The sequence below is a fragment of the Mercurialis annua genome, linkage group LG6 (assembly GCF_937616625.2).
Source record: "Mercurialis annua linkage group LG6, ddMerAnnu1.2, whole genome shotgun sequence".
In the NCBI taxonomy this organism is placed as follows: domain Eukaryota; kingdom Viridiplantae; phylum Streptophyta; class Magnoliopsida; order Malpighiales; family Euphorbiaceae; genus Mercurialis; species Mercurialis annua.
The window spans coordinates 27,168,098-27,184,915 of record NC_065575.1 but is presented as its reverse complement, the minus strand read 5'-3'; the positions used below and the strand labels follow the sequence as shown (position 1 = coordinate 27,184,915).

The 16,818-nt window shown below is 36.7% G+C and overlaps 1 protein-coding gene across 1 annotated transcript; it reads left to right on the top strand.

The window, feature by feature from the left end:
• The first annotated feature begins 323 nt into the window (after positions 1 to 323).
• On the top strand, positions 324 to 2,932 carry LOC126685677 (uncharacterized). Its single transcript, XM_056106349.1, has 6 exons — positions 324 to 482; positions 612 to 1,283; positions 1,486 to 1,718; positions 1,926 to 2,168; positions 2,272 to 2,323; positions 2,405 to 2,932. Exons 1-6 carry the CDS (start codon positions 324 to 326, stop codon positions 2,930 to 2,932), a joined length of 1,887 nt encoding a protein of 628 aa, XP_055962324.1.
• The last annotated feature ends 13,886 nt before the right edge of the window (positions 2,933 to 16,818 follow it).

Below are 16,818 nucleotides of genomic sequence, written 5' to 3'. Positions count from 1 at the left end.
TAGTAAAACATAATCATCAGTCAACATCATACTAGTCTCAATGTTCTATTAAGACTAGGGATAGATGGTATATAATTCTTTTATTAAACCTAAGGGTTCTACTATCAAGTCACATACTCGATGACCTTAGAAAGAATTAACCATTCAAGTATTTTAATCATTAATATAAAATGATAAAAACTGCCAATCAATAAATAATAAAATGATAAAGTCAAAACATGGTCAAACATGATTGACCTAGTGCATATCACTAACAGTTTGCTTGTATTCAGAAATAATCATGGCAACTTCTAGTTCCTCCAAAGCTACAAATAAAATAAAAAATGCATAAGGAAATAGAACTGATGTGGGTTGGCAGTATGGATTTGATGTGGATAAGAACTCAAAAAGGGTGCAATGCAAATTTTGCGAAAAAATCTTTACCGGAGGAATTTTTCGCTTTAAGCACCATTTGGGTTGTACACGGAAAGATGTGGAGCCATGTATTAGTGTTCCAGATGACGTCAAGAAGCAAATCCTCACTATTTTAGTCAAGAATGCAGAATTAGCTGGAAAAAAAAAAGAGAAAGCATATCAATGATATTGGTGAATTTGAAGATAATGCGAATTAGATACAACAAGTTTTGATGAAGCAAAAAGGGAAGGGTCTGATGGATACTTTTGTGAAGAAAGGACAGAGCATGACAGGAAGCACTCAAACCACAATCAATCAATTGCTGAAAAAGGAGCAAAGGGAAGAGGTTTGCCAACAAATTTCTCGATTCTTTTATGCTTGTGCGATCCCTTTTAATTGTGTAAAGCATCTAGTATTTGCAAAAATGGTTGAATTGATAGGAAAGTATAGTTGTGGGTTGAAACCTCCTAGTTATCATGAAATTAGGGAGAAGTACTTGAAAAAAGAAGTAGCTCGTACTACAGATTTGCTTAATGAATATAAAGAGGAACGGAAGAAAACAGGTTGTACAATTATGTCGGACGAATGGACCGATAGAAAGAGGCGTTCAATTCGTAATGTTTTAGTGAATAGTCCGAAAGGTAATGTTTTTTTAACATCAATTGACACGTCTGAAATATCTAAAACTGCAGACAAAGTGTTTCAAATGTTAGATGACATTGTAGAGAAAATAGGAGAAGATAATGTCGTACAAGTGGTCACGGATAATGCTGCGAATTATAAAGCAGCGGGGGAGATACTAATGCAGAAAAGGAAAAGGCTCTATTGGACTCCTTGTGCTGCCCATTGTATCGATTTGATTTTGGAGGACTTTGATAAGAAACTAACAGTACATAAACTAACTATTGGTAAGGCGCGGAGGCTAATCACTTATATTTATTCAAGAACTCTACTTATTTGAATGTTGAGGCATTTTACAAAAAAGAAAGATTTGATCCGACCAACTTTAACTCGGTTCGCTACTTCGTATTTCACTCTAAGTTGTTTAAGTGAACACAAAGTCTCCCTAATGTCAATGTTTTTCATCCAAGACATGGAAATCAAGTCGATTCGCAGCCACAAGTGATGGAAAAAGAATTCAGCAAATGGTTTCGGGTAGTAGATTTTGGGCAAATATCATAACTTTTCTTAAAGCAGTCTGTCCACTCATAAAAGTCCTTCAGTTAGTTGATTCTGATGAGAAACCAGTTATGGGATTTATTTATGAAGAGATGGCTCGTGCTAGAGAGAAGATAATAGAGAATTTCAATGGCAAAAAAAAGAAGTAAGTCTTTTTTTATACAATCTGTTCTTTATTATTTAGTCATGTGAAATTTTATTAAGTTGTGCTTTGCATATTTTGGATTCATAATTAGTAGTTATTTTTGTTGTTTTTTGATTGTGGGTATATTATTGAATAATTCGTATTGTTGTATCTTTTATGTTCTGATTGTTGATCAATGTGCTTGACTAGTATTTTGTTTTTTTGAAGTTTCGAGCCTGTCCTAAAAATTGTAGATGAGAGATGGGAATTACAGCTTCATAGACCTTTACATGCTACAACTTATTACTTAAATCCACGTTACCACTACAATCCTAATTTTAAGGTTAATTCTGAGATTAAAATTGGATTGTATAACTGTTTAGAGAGAATGGTTCCTGATCCAATTGAAAGATGTAAGATAGACCTACAACTTGAGACATTCAAAGATGCTAAAGGTCTTTTTGGAATAGAGTCAGCCAAGATAGCAAGGGATAAAAAAAGCGCCTGCAAAATGGTGGGATTCTTATGGAGACGACTGTCCTGAATTACAAAAGTTTGCCATTCGCGTTCTAAGCTTGACCTGCAGCTCCTCTGGATGTGAAAGAAATTGGAGCAACTTTGAGATGGTAAGATAAACTAAACCATCGTCTTCATTATTTATTTTGTTATATTTTTGAATTGTAATTTAATTTATTATATTGATGTAGGTTCATACAAAGAAAAGAAATCGATTGAATCAACAGAAAATGAATGACTTAGTTTTTGTGATGTATAATCTAAAGTTGAGAGAAAGATTATCTAAGAAGGATGACATTACATGTACCATTGAAGACGTATCTTCGGATGATGAGTGGATTACGGAGGAATCAAATGTTCATGATCCTTTGAATAAAGCCTGGCATGGCGCACTACGTGGTGGAAGTGCAAATGGAGGTCATATAAATGAGTCGAATGAAGTAGCTATTGAAGATGAGGATTTGGAGATCCAAGAACATGGAGATGATATAATGCTACATGAAGATTCTGGTGATGAAGTTGATAGGCCATTTGAAGAATCAAATGGTATTGAAGTAAGTAGTCCAGATCTTAATGCTTGCGGAAGTACAAATGTTGATGTTTATGCACATGAGCTTGAAAATGATGCTGAAAATATTGTTGAAGGAGAACATGGTGATAATGATGATGATGAAGATGAGAGTTATTTGAATGATAAAACTATTGATGACCTTTTCTAAGTTTTAATAATGTACTTTTAATTTTTTCCTTATTCTGTATGTTACTATGATTTTATGGATATTTGAGTTGGATGTGTAATGTTGATATATTTTTGATGTTATTTTCTTATTCTTTAACTAAGTAAAATGGTGCAAATTATTTTTAATGTTATTTTTAATTTTTCATATTATTGAGTTTTTTATTATGTCGAAATTCATATGATGGTATTTTATACAAGTAACTCCTATCATATTATAAATAAAAGATATGGATATAATTTAAAATAGCAAAAAAATTATTAATGTTTCTTAATTTTTGAACTTCAATGTCTTTAATAGCACATTTTATACGGTTTGTAAAACCTTACGATTTTACAATACGATTTTACGTTACGAGTTTATAACCCCCATTTCTATTTTACTTTAAAAAAGCGAGTTTGACAACATTGGTCGCGTTACAAGTCTCTTTAAAGCGTCGTTCCGAACACCTAAGCATGGTTAGGCTATATTACTCAAAGTGTGCATGAAAAGTGACGCTGGATTAGTATGTCGTGTCTCATGTATCTTTAAAGTGTCGGTCCGATTACCTAAGTATGGTTAGGTTATATTGCGCAAAGTGTGCGTGAAAAGTGACTCTAGATTAGTATGTCGCGTCTAAAGTATCTTTAAGGCGTCGTTTCGTTACCATTCTTGTGTCACGTCACAAGTCTCTCTAACGCATCATTCCAATTACTAAAGCATGGTTGGTTTATATTATGCAAAGTGTTCGTGAAAAGTGAAATAGATTAGTATGTCATGTCTCAAGTCTTTTTGACGCGTCGTTCCGATTACTTAACCATAGTTAGGTTAAATTACGCAAAGAGTGCGTAAAAAGTGATGCTAGATTAGTATGTCGTGTCTCAAGTCTCTTTAACGCGTCGTTCCTATTACCTAAAGATGGTTAGGTTATATTATGCAAAGTGTTAGTTAAAAGTGACAATAGATTACGTGTCTCAAGTCTTTTAAACGAGTCGTTTTGATTACCTAAGCATGGTTAGGTTTTATTATGCAAAGTGTGCGTAAAAAGTGACGCTAGATTAGTATGTCATGACTCAAGTGTCTTTAACCCGTCATTTCGGTTACCATGCTTGTGTCGCGTCACAAGTCTCTCTAACACGTTGTTTCGATTACCTAAGCATGGTTAGGTTATATTACGCATAGTGTGCGTTAAAGATGACACTAGATTACTATGTCGCGTTACAAGTTTTTTTAACGCGTCGTTCTGATTACCTAAGCATGGTTAGGTTATATTACGCAAAGTGTGCGTGAAAATTGACTCAACTTATATCTTTTTTCAACTTATATCTTGTCTATCACATTTGCTGTTTCTTAACGTAGTTGAGCCTGATACTTCCTTTACTTCTTCAATTTGTCCTTCCTTTGCTTTGCTAAGCTATCGTGAATCTCTCATCATTCTGTTAATTGTGATTCTTTACTCATTTATCATTGTTTTTAACGTTTCATTTCACGTTACTTTCGATCATATGGCTTGTACAGTTGCCCTCGTTTGCTGGTACTACTCGTATTCTTATTCTTTTCACTTTCCTCTAGTGTCTCCTTTGAGGTTCATCTCGAATCTCTTATTGATTTTTTTTAGTCAATGATGTTCTTCCTTTACGTCATAGTTCCCTATTCATGATGACCTCATAAGAATCTCATATGTTTCTTTAGCATTTAATTATTTTAAGAATCCTTATCGCTAATTAGCCTTCGCTTAACTTCATCTTTATCTTTAATCTTTGACTGATCCAATAAATCTTTGATATCTTATCTATTTTGTACTTAAATTATCCCAAATCTGACAATCTCATAGGTTTCCATCACTTTCTTTATCGTAATTCTTTCTTACTGTATAAACAATCTTCTTCTTTATCTTATACTTCTACTTCTCACTTTCAAGAAATTTCACGACCTTATTCTAGCTCATCTTGGTATTATCTTATTCGTAACTCCCAAAATTAGGGAATAGTTTCAATTCTTGTTGTCCTACATTCCTTATGCTTCTTTAGCACTTATAACACGTTTCTAATTGTCTTTTAAACAACTTAATCTCTTTATACTAATACCGACTTTCGTCTTGTCTCTTATTTGTTATATCCTTTCTCGTTCTTATGACATCGTGGCTCATTAGATACAGTTCACTCCTATCTATCCAATAGCGATGAAGTATCATCTTATCCTTTACTTACTGTATTCATTACGTCTTTCCTTTGTTTATAATAGCTCCATTATTGCTATTCTATTTTGATAATCCCTCTGACGTATTTCTAAAGCTTTCCATTTCCCTAACCACCTTACCAAATTCAAGGGTGTATGAGTTCCTTCATTATATTTTCTTTCATATTATCCATCATTCTTATATTTACTGGCACGTATGCCTATACATGTGCCTTTCTCCTTATATTAGAATTTTACAGCTTAACTTTTCTCCTTTCTATTACCGCAATTTTATAACTCTTAATGTTGATACTATTGACTTTACTTAATTCAGTTAATAACATCATTATCTCTTGATCTATTTAACTTTGAGCCTTCACATCTTACAAGATCATCTTCTTCGTCATTCGTATCCCTTGCTTCCTTTTTGATGTGATTCTTTGTATCCTCTAACGCTGACATTAATAAGATTATGTATCTTTAAATATTACTTAATATTCATCATTCATATTATCGTCTTTTTGTCCTTTGTACTTTCAATTTCTCATCTCCAATATAACTTTTAATCGTCACGTTACTTATCTTAACATAAGAATAATCATTATATTTCTCATTCTTGCGTATTTGTTATGTTCTTTCGTCTAACATGACTCTCTGTCATTTCATCCTTTAGTTTATTATAAGGATAATTACTATTAAATATTGTCAGCGCATCACACCTTAACTGCGTATGCTTTCCCGCGATAACTCCTTATTCATATTCTCCTTTAGCTTCACTAGCTTTGTTACAATTAACTGTTAACATGGCTTTATTTTGTTATTGGGGTTTCTTTTACAATTTTATTCTTATTTATTAAGAGTCTTTTATTATCTGTCGCAGAGTTTTACATCTGAGTTTACTTACTGAGCAAAACGATCTCAAAACATCATTTGGCTGGCCAGCTCTTCAAATCACTATTTATAAACGTTTGAAATCGTCAATACAATTGTAGCTCAGAGTGATGACACCTCTCATCACCAAAGAGTTGCTCAAAATCGCCTTTTCTGTATCATTATAAAAATATGATGCATGATCTAGATTTTGAAAATCATTTCCTTATGCATTCCTATCGTGGTTATGCAATATCTTATGCGATGTCTGAGCATAATTGTACCTTGAAAAATCATAAAAATTTCAAAATTTTCGTAAAATCGTAAGTTTACTCAAGATTGTACACTCTTCGACTATCAACGGCTTTCTTTATTGTTATTGGGTACATTATAAATTTTTGTATTGCTGTCACTTTCTGTCATTTTACTGACTATTCTTCCTGTCACGTCACTTCTTTCTCCATACCTCCGATATCTCAATTCAATTCAAAATTCTCTATTGCTGTAATCACCACATCCACTTCTGCAACATTCTGTACCATGTCATATAAAAATGCAGGTATTGATACTCCACATCGATTCCTCTTTTTAGTATTTATCTTCTCCTTTACAACTTCTAGAACGTAATATAGGAATTACGTTCACGACAAATGTATGATGTATTGATTATTATATTATTGCTTTTGTAAATTATGCTTATACTTTCTTTTATTAGACGCGTGTTATTAACATTGCTTCCTATAGGCTCTCATTACCTGAGATATTATCCTATAGGCATATCCTAATACTGATACTCTATTATGCAATGCAACAAACATATACATAACAATGCAAACATATTAACACATTCACAAAGCATATAAATCGCTGATACCTGGAGGTGCCTGATGTGGAACGCTAGATTCCCTAATGACTATGCCGGTATGTCGACCCCTAACTGTTCTACCGGCGTTACTTCCGCCTCTTTGCACAAAGTAGGGGTTGGTCCTAACTCTAGAGGATGTATTGACGTAGTCCGGATGGTACTCACGTCTAAAATAGAAGGGTCGTACTGGATCGCCCTCCCATTCACACTCAGTCTCGATCCTACGGGCCATCGTAGTGAGCGTTCCAAAATATTCACCTACATGTTCATATAACTCACTAAAGTCAGGTCCTAAGCCTCTAACGTACCTACGGTTGATGGTTCTATTACCTTCATCCAGATCAGCAACTCCCTCAACCATTCGCAGAAAATCAGCATAATACATTCCTACTGTTAGCATTCCTAAAGAGAAGGAGCGCATTTGTCTCATAACTTGGTCTAGAGCTATTTGTGCCTGACCATTTGCTATATTTGCATCTTCTCTCAAATCACGGTATCTCTGCACCCTTGACCAGAAATGCTCACTTTTATACTGTTCGACGTCTGACTCTTCTAACAGTTCTTCTTCTTCATACTCTTCCTCCTGAGGATCTTCTTCTTCTGCCTCTTCTTCTATATCCTCTTCTGGATCCTCCTCAGGATCCTACTCTGGATCTTCCTCCGGATCTTCCTCCGGTTCCTCCTCATCTTCTTCACTATATTTTATTTCCGGCGAGTATACTCTACCTCTATTGCCAGAAGAACTGCCAATTTCTAACACAGACATATAGTCATTCTGATAAATTTCTGGCGATCTCCTATTATCCGCGTGGAATCCGTTCTGATGGACCCTAGATGGTTCGCCTATTTCATTATGAAATCCATTTTGAAATATAGGAGGCGCTTCCTCCCTTTCTTCAGCAGCATGTGACTGAGCTCCGTTCTGCCCAGACATGCTGAAAAGAAACAATTTCAAACATAAGCGACCATCTGAGCCCATTTCCACAAGCAATTCCAATATCAACTTATAAAATACTGTAAACATTTAGCATTTAATCCAGCCGCATATAGTTCGCAAATAGATAGCCATTTAACATTCCCAGCACAAGTGGTAAACGCCTAGTTATCTCAGTCGTTCGTATACACTGTTACAAATTGCTTATTAGCTTAATAGCTTTAATTCGCACGCGCTGTACCACGTATCTCTAATACACATATAAAGCAAATGCAGACAACTAAGGTCCGACTATCTGATGTAGTAGTTCCTAGGTTTACTTACTGACAGAGTATTCCAAGTCAAACAAACATTCAGACACAACTAGCAGTGGTAACTAGACCAACTGCTCTCGAACAAACACTGAAACAAACTTGCAGTGGTAACTGGACCAACTGCTCTGATACGAACATTGTCACGACCCAAATTATTGAGCCGCAACCGGCGCTAGGGAACGGGAGTGGTAGCTCCGGAACCCGTAGCAAGCCTCAAATCACTAATAATTTTTCGCAAATAATAAACAAATAACATAACACAATGGAAGCAAATATATATAATATATATACACAAACATTTACACTAACTGTTCTGTTAACCTCGCGGGCTCTAGTTACAGTACCCTGTACGAACTGGCCTCGCTGCACTATATACACCAGTTAGCATATCAAGACATATCATCGGCATCTGGTGCTGTGAACAACATATAAAATATGTAGCCTACAAAAACATATAAACAAGACAGCAAGTAATATGTACACTCAAAATGTACTGTTGTCTAGGCTACGACTCAGTCAACGCGGGACCACTACTGCAGCATCCACAAAAGTCAGAAACTATACATACACAGCTGACTTCTGGACTTCAAAATTTGGCCTCTAGCTAGGTCTACATACTAAGTACCTGAAAGACATCAAAGGTGAGGGGTCAGTATTTGGGAAAATACTGAGTGAATTTGCAATTACTAACTGTATTGATATAAAAAAATAGAATCGCATCTCAAGAAAACAATAATATAAAACATATAAACAGGTATTTGATCCGTACGAAACTAATATCCTAGCATGCGACATAACTTTCGAATAATCAAATCATACTAATTCAGATAGTGTGACCCGGGAGTGCTCACACTCTACCCATCGATCGCGACCTATCTCTTAATCCCAAAGTGTGAGTCCAACTCACTAGATACAGGGACTCCAGACTACACCATAGCCGAGTGCTCACTCGTATCGAATTCATTATCCAACTTCGAAATTCATGTTCAAATCATGCCATACATATCAAATCATTTATCAAATGCAAACTCACTAGACCGACTCGATACTGGTGATCACACAGCCTATTGACACCCAATAGGTAACTAGTTTCTTTGGATCGCATAATAGTTCTCGTATATAAAACTTAAGAAAACATATAACATTTAATCAAATCATATAACATGCGATGCATATAAACAATAGATATAGATATCTATATAAAATAACTTTAATATATATATAATACACGAAAGTAAAGTGCAACTCACAGTGACCGCTATCCAAGTAATGATGTGGTCGATCTGATAGTACGCTCTCTCTAGTCCGCGTCTACTGACCCCACTACTTGCTGACACGTCTGACAAATCGTTTAATAGTTAGACGTGAAACTCGTACTTTTACACGTATAATACTTCTAAGTTTTAGGGTTTAGTTTCATTCCGATGAAGTTTCAAGGAGTTTTCAGGACAATGCGGAGGTGTTGCCTGCACACTGACACTGTTTAGTAAAACGACGATCTCTCCAAATTGAACCGTTGGATCAAGATGAAATTGGACAGAGGCGTTCCTAAGAGGCAAATCTATAAACTGACCATTGGAATTTTGAATCTGACAAGTTTTGAGTAGTGTGCGAACGCACACTCAATGTGTGCGAACGTACACCCGTGGTGCACGGTCGTGCACCACGTGCTCAGCCCCCGGAAAGTCGTTTTCCGCGGCTTTTCAACCATCCCGACGTGCTATACATTCAACTATACAAAACCCGCATCTCGGTTTCTTCAAAAACGCCAAAATTAATATCAATATTTTATTTTTATTAAAACAACCCCTTTTCTTCGATTTTTAACCAAATTTTTCAAAAATTCACCTTGGAACGAATCTTAGGATCCGTAGAGTAATCGATTCTGAAGAAATCGCCGTGAAAATCACTCGATTCGGACGTCGAACGGCGAAATGGCGGCGAAACGATCGTAATCGGCGATGGTTTCTAATTTTCTCTCGATCCTTTGGCCCTTGATTTATTTGTTCATTATCATTTGTCCCTTGATTTATTTGTTCATTATATTTCTTGGCTAAAATGCCACTTTGGCCCTTGATTTATTTGTTCATTATCATTTGTCCTTTAAACTTTTCTTTCGTACGATTTAGTCCATAACTAAATCAATAAACTCTTCTATTATAGCTTATACCTATTATTTATATCCGATAAATAATACGAAGCTCGATATTAATACTTTCCCATCAACACTTATAAATTTTCATTTCCAATACAAAGTGGCTAAATTACCTCTTTGGTCACTGTACTTTATTTTGAGCTTTTCTTGACATTTTTCCTTTTAATTCCAATCCTAACTTTAGAATTAAAATATAACCTTAAAATCTGCATAATTAATTTCCCGAAACCGACCTACTTAAATTCATTTACTAAATTTTATCGGAAACTTTCCAATAACGCCACGCTAGCGAGTCAAAATTGGACACGTGGTCCAATTAGCTAATTAAATATTTTGGGGTATTACACCTAAGCATGGTTAGGTTATATTACGCAAAGTGTGCGTGAAAAGTGGCACTAGATTAGTATGTCGCCTCTCATGTCTCTTTAACGCGTTGTTCCGATTATCGAAGCATGGTTAGGTTATATTACGCAAAGAGTGTGTAAAAAGTGACTCTAGATTAGTTTGTCGCGTCTCATGTCTCTTTAACGCGTCGGTCCGATTACCTAAGTATGGTTAGGTTATATTACGCAAAGTGTGCGTGAAAAGTGACGCTAGATTAGTATTTCGCGTCTCAAGTCTCTTTCTTGCGTCGTTTTGATTACCATGCTTATGTCGCGTCACAAGTGTCTCTAACGCGTCGTTCCGATTACCTAAGCATGGTTAGTTTATATTATGAAAAGTGTGCGTTGAAAGTGAAGCTAGATTACTATGTCCCGCCACAAGTCTGTTTAACGCGTCATTCCGATTACCTAAGCATGGTTTGGTTATATTACGCAAAGTGTGCGTGAAAAGTAACGCTAGATTAGTATGTTGCGTCACAATTCCCTTTAACGCGTCGTTCCGATTACCTAAGCATGATTAGGTTATATTACGCAAAATTTGTGTGAAAAGTGACGCTAGATTAGTATGTCGCATCTCAAGTCTTTTTAACGCGTCGTTTTGATTATCTAAGAAAGGTTAGGTTATATTACGCAAAGTGTGCGTGAAAAGTGACAGTAGATTAGTATGTCGCTTCTCAAGTCTCTATTACGCGTCGTTCCGATTAACTAAGCATGGTTAGGTTACATTACCCAAAGTGTGCGTGAAAAGTGACGCTAGATTAGTATGTCGCATCTCAAGTCTCTTTAACGCGTCGTTCAGATTATCTAAGCATGGTTAGGTTATATTGTGCATAGCGTGTGTAAAAAGTGATTCGAGATTAGTATGTCGCGTCTCAAGTCTCTTTAACGCGTCGTTCCGATTACCTAAGCATCGTAGGTTATATTACGTAAACTGTGCGTAAAAAGTAACGCTAGATTAGTATGTCGCATTTCAAGTCTCTTTAACGCTTCGTTTTAATTACTATGCTTATGTCGCGTCACAAGTCTCTTTAACTCGTTGTTCCGAACACCTAAGCATGGTTAGGTTATACTACACAAAGTGTACGTGAAAAGTAACGCTAGATTAGTATGTCGCATCTCATGTCTCTATAACCCGTCGGTTCGATTACCGAAGCATGTCTAGTTATGGCGTCGTTTCATTACCATTCTTATTTCACGTCACAAGTCTCTCCAACGCATCGTTCCAATTACCTATGCATGGTTAGTTTATACTACGCAAAGTGTGCGTGAAAAATGAAAAAGATAAGTATGTCGCGTCTCAAGTCTTTTTGACGCGAATTTCCAATTACCGAAGCATGGTTAGGTTAAATTACGCAAAGAGTGCGTAAAAATTGATGCTAGATTGGTATGTCGTGTCTCAAGTCTTTTTAACGCGTCGTTTCGATTACCTACATATGGTTTGGTTATATTACGCAAAGTGTTCATTAAAAGTGACAATAGATTAGTATGTCGCGTCTCATGTCTCTTTAATGCGTTGTTTCCATTACCTAAACATGGCTAGGTTATATTACGCAGAGTGTGCGTGAAAAGTGACGCTAGATTAGTATGTCGCGTCTCAAGTGTCTTTAACCCATTGTTTCGAATACCATGCTTATGTCGCGTCACAAGTCTCTCTAACGCTTCGTCCTGATTACCTAAGCATGGTTAGGTTATATATAAGTGTGTATTAAAGTGACGCTAGATTACTATGTCGCGTCACAAGTCTCTTTAACGCGTCTTCCGATTACCTAAGCATGGTTAGGGTAAGTTACATAAAGTGTGCGTGAAAAAGTGACGCTAGATTAGTATGTCTCGTCACAGGTTTCGTTAACGCGTCGTTCCGATTACCTAATCATGGTTAGGTTAGATTTAATAAAGTGTGCGTCAAAGTGGCGCTAGATTAGTATGTCACGTTTGAAGTCTCTTTAACGCGTCGTTTCGATTACCATGCTTATGTCGCGTCACAAGTCTCTCATCTAACGCGTCGTTCCGATTACCTAATCATGATTAGGTTATATTACGCATAGTGTGCGTTAAAATTTACAGTAGAGTAATATGTCGTGACACAAGTCACTTTAACTCGTCGTTCTGATTACCTAAGTATGGTTAGGTTATATTACGCAAAGTGTGCGTGAAAAGTGACGCTAGATTAGTATGTTGCGTCTCAAGTCTCTTTAACGCGTTGTTCCGATAAACTAAGCATGGTTAGGTTATATTTAATGCAAAGTGTGCGTGAAAAGTGACGCTAGATTAGTTTGTCGCTTCTCAAGTCTCTTTAACGCGTTGTTCCGATTAACTAAGCATGGTTAGGTTATATTACGCAAAGTGTGCGTGAAAAGTGACGCTAGATTAGTTTGTTGCTTCTCAAGTCTCTTTAACGCGTTGTTTCGATTACTTAAGCATGGTTAGGTTATATTACGCAAAGTGTGCGTGAAAAGTGACGCTGGATTAGTATATCGCGTCTCAACTCTCTTTATCGTATCGTTTCGGTTACCATGATTATGTCGCGTCAAAAGTCTCTCTAACGCGTTGTTCCAATTACCTAAGCATTGTTAGGCTATATTACTTAAAATGTGCATGAAAATTGACGCTAGATTAGTATGCCGCGTCTCAAGTATCTGTAACTCTTCGTTTCGATTACCATGCTTATGTCGCGAACAAGCCTCTCTAACGCGTTACCTAAGCATGGTTAGGTTATATTACGCAAAGATTGCGTGAAAAGTAACGCTAGATTTGTATATCGCTTCTAAATTCTCTTAAGGCGTCGTTTAATTACCATTCTTATGTCGCGTCACAAGTCTCTCTAACTCATTATTCCAATCACCTAAGCATGGCTAGTTTATACCCTAATCATGGTTACGCTATACTACGCAAAGCGTGCGCTAAAATTGACGGTTGAGTACTATGTCGCGTCACAAGTTACTTTAACGCGTCGTTCCGATTACCTAAACATGGTTAGGTTATATTACACAAAGTGTTCGTGAAAAGTGACTCTAGATTTGTATGTTGCGTCTCAAGTCTCTTTAACGCGTTGTTCCGATTAACTAAGCATGGTTAGGTTATATTTTGCAAAGTGTGCTTGAAAAGTGACGCTAGATTAGTTTGTCTCGTCTCAAGTCTCTTTAACGCGTCGTTTCGATTACCTAAGCATGGTTAGGTTATATTACGCTAAGTGTGCTTGAAAATGACGCTAGATTAGTATGTCGCGTCTCAAGTGACTTTAATGCGTCGTTTCAATTACCATGCTTATGTCGCGTCTCAAGTCGCTTTAACGCGTCGTTCTGATTACTTAACCATCGTTAGGTTATATTACGCAAAGTGTGCGTAAAAAGTGACGCTAGATTAGTATGTCGCATTTCAAGTCTCTTTAACACGTCGTTCCGATTATCTAAGCATGGTTAGGTTATATTACGCAAAGCGTGTGTAAAAAGTGACGCTAGATTAGTATGTCGCGTCTCAAGTCTCTTTAACGCGTCGTTCAGATTACCTAACCATCGTTAGGTTATATTACGCAAAGTGTGCGTAAAAAGTGACGCTAGATTAGTATGTTTGCATTTCAAGTCTCTTTAACACGTCGTTCCGAACACCTAAGAATGGTTAGGTTATATTACACAAAGTGTGCGTGAAAAGTGACGTTAGATTAGTATGTCGCGTCTAAAGTCTCTTTAAGGCATCGTTTCATTACTATTCTTATTTCGCGTCACAAGTCTCTTTAATGCATATATTAAGGAAACTGTGCGTGAAAAGTGAAATAGATTAGTATGTCGCGTCTTAAGTCTTTTTGACGCGTAGTTCCAATTACCTAAGCATAGTTAGGTTAAATAATGCAAAGAGTGCGGAAAAAGTGATGCTAGATTGGTATGTTGTGTCTTAAGTCTTTTAAGGCGTTGTTCCAATTACCTAAGCATGGTTAGGTTATATTACACAAAGTCTGTGTTAAAAGTGACATTAGATTAATATGTCGCGGCTCATGTCTCTTTAACGGGTCGTTGTGATTACCTAATCATGGTTACGTATATTACGCAAAGTGTGCGAGAAAAGTTACGTTAGATTAGTATCTCGCGTCACAAGTCTCTCTAATGCGTCGTCCCAATTACCTAAGCATGGTTTGGTTATATTACACAAAGTGTGCGTTAAAAGTGACGCTAGATTACTATGTCGCGTCACAAGTTTCTTTAACGCGTCGTTCCAATTACAATAAGCGTGACTCTAGATTAGTATGTTGTGTCTCAAGTCTCTTTAACGCGTCGTTTCGATTAGCACGCTTAAGTCGCATCACAAGTCTCTCTAACGCGCAGTTTCGATTACCTAAGCATGGTTAGTTTATATTATGGAAAGTGTGCGTTAAAAGTGAAGCTAGATTACTATGTCGCGTCACAAGTCTCTTTAATGCATCGTTCTGATTACCTAAGCATGGTTAGGTTATATTATGCAAAGTATGCGTGAAAAGTGACGCTAGATTAGTATGTCGCATCTCAAGTGCTTGTAACGCGTCGTTTCGATTACCAAGCTTATGTCGCGTCACAAGTCTCTCTAACGTGTCGTTCTGATTACCAAAGCCTGGTTAGGTTATGTTACGCAAAGTGTGTGTGATAAGTGACACTAGATTAGTATGTTGCTTCTAAAGTCTCTTCAACGCGTTATTCCGATTAACTAAGCATGCTTAGGTTATATTACGCAAAGTTTGTATGAAAAGTGACATTAGATTAGTTTGTCGCGTCTCAAGTCTCTTTAACGCGTTGTTTTGATTACATAAGCATGGTTAGGTTATATTACGCAAAGTGTGCGTGAAAAGTGACACTAGATTAATAAGTCGCGTCTCAACTCTCTTTAACGCGTCGTTTCGATTACCATGCTTATGTCGCGCCATAAGTCTCTTTAACGCGTCGTTCCGATTACCTAAGCATGGTTAGGTTATATTACGCAAAGTGTGCGTGAAAAGAGACGCTAGATTAGTATGTCATGTCTCAAGTCTCTTTAACGCATCGTTTTAATTACCTAAGCATGGTTAGGTTAGGTTACGCAAAGCATGCGTAAGAAGTGACGATAGATTAGTATGTCACGTCTCAAGTCTCTTTAATGCGTCGTTCCGATTACCTAAGCATTGTTACGTTATATTATGCAAAGTGTGCATAAAAAGTGACACGAGATTAGTATGTCGCGTCTCAACTCTCTTTAATGCGTCGTTTTGATTACTATGCTTATGTTGCGTCACAAGTGTTTTTAACGCGTCGTTCCAAAAATCTAAGCATGGTTAGGTTATATTACACAAAGTGTGCGTGAAAAGTAACGCTAGATTAGTATGTCGCATCTCAACTCTCTTTAATGCGTCGTTTCGATTACCATGCTTATGTCACGCCACAAGTCTCTCTAACGCGTCGTTCCGATTACCTAAGTATGTTTATGTTATATTACACAAAGTGTGCGTGAAAAGTGACGCTAGATTAGTATGTCATGTCTCAAGTCTCTTTAACGCATCGTTCCAATTACCTAAGCATGGTTAGGTTAGGTTACGCAAAGCGTGCGTAAGAAGTGATGATAGATTAGTATGTCACGTCTCAAGTCTCTTTAACGCGTCGTTCCGATTACCTAAGCATTGTTACGTTATATTATGCAAAGTGTGCATAAAAAGTGACGCGAAATTACTATGTCGTGTCTCAACTCTCTTTAATGCGTCGTTTTGATTACTATGCTTATGTCGCGTCACAAGTCTTTTTAACGCGTCGTTCCAAAAATCTAAGCATGGATAGGTTATATTACACAAAGTGTGCGTGAAAAGTGACGCTAGATTAGTATGTCTCATCTCATGTCTCTTTAACGCGTCCGTCCGATTACCTATGCATGATTAGATTAAATTACGCAAAGTATCCGTGAAAAATGATGCTAGATTAGTATGTTGCGTCTAAATTCTCGTTAAGGCGTCGTTTCAATACCATTCATATGTCGCGTCACAAGTCTCTCTAACGCATCGTTCCAATTACCTAAGCATGGTTAGTTTACATTACTCAAAGTGTGCGAGAAAAGTGAAATAGATTAGTATGTCGAGTCTCAAGTCTTTTTGACGCATCGTTCTGATTACCTAAGCATGGTTAGGTTAAATTAGGCAAAGAGTGCGTAAAAATTGAAGCTAGATTAGTATGTCGTGTCTCAAGTCTCTTAATGCGTCGTTCTG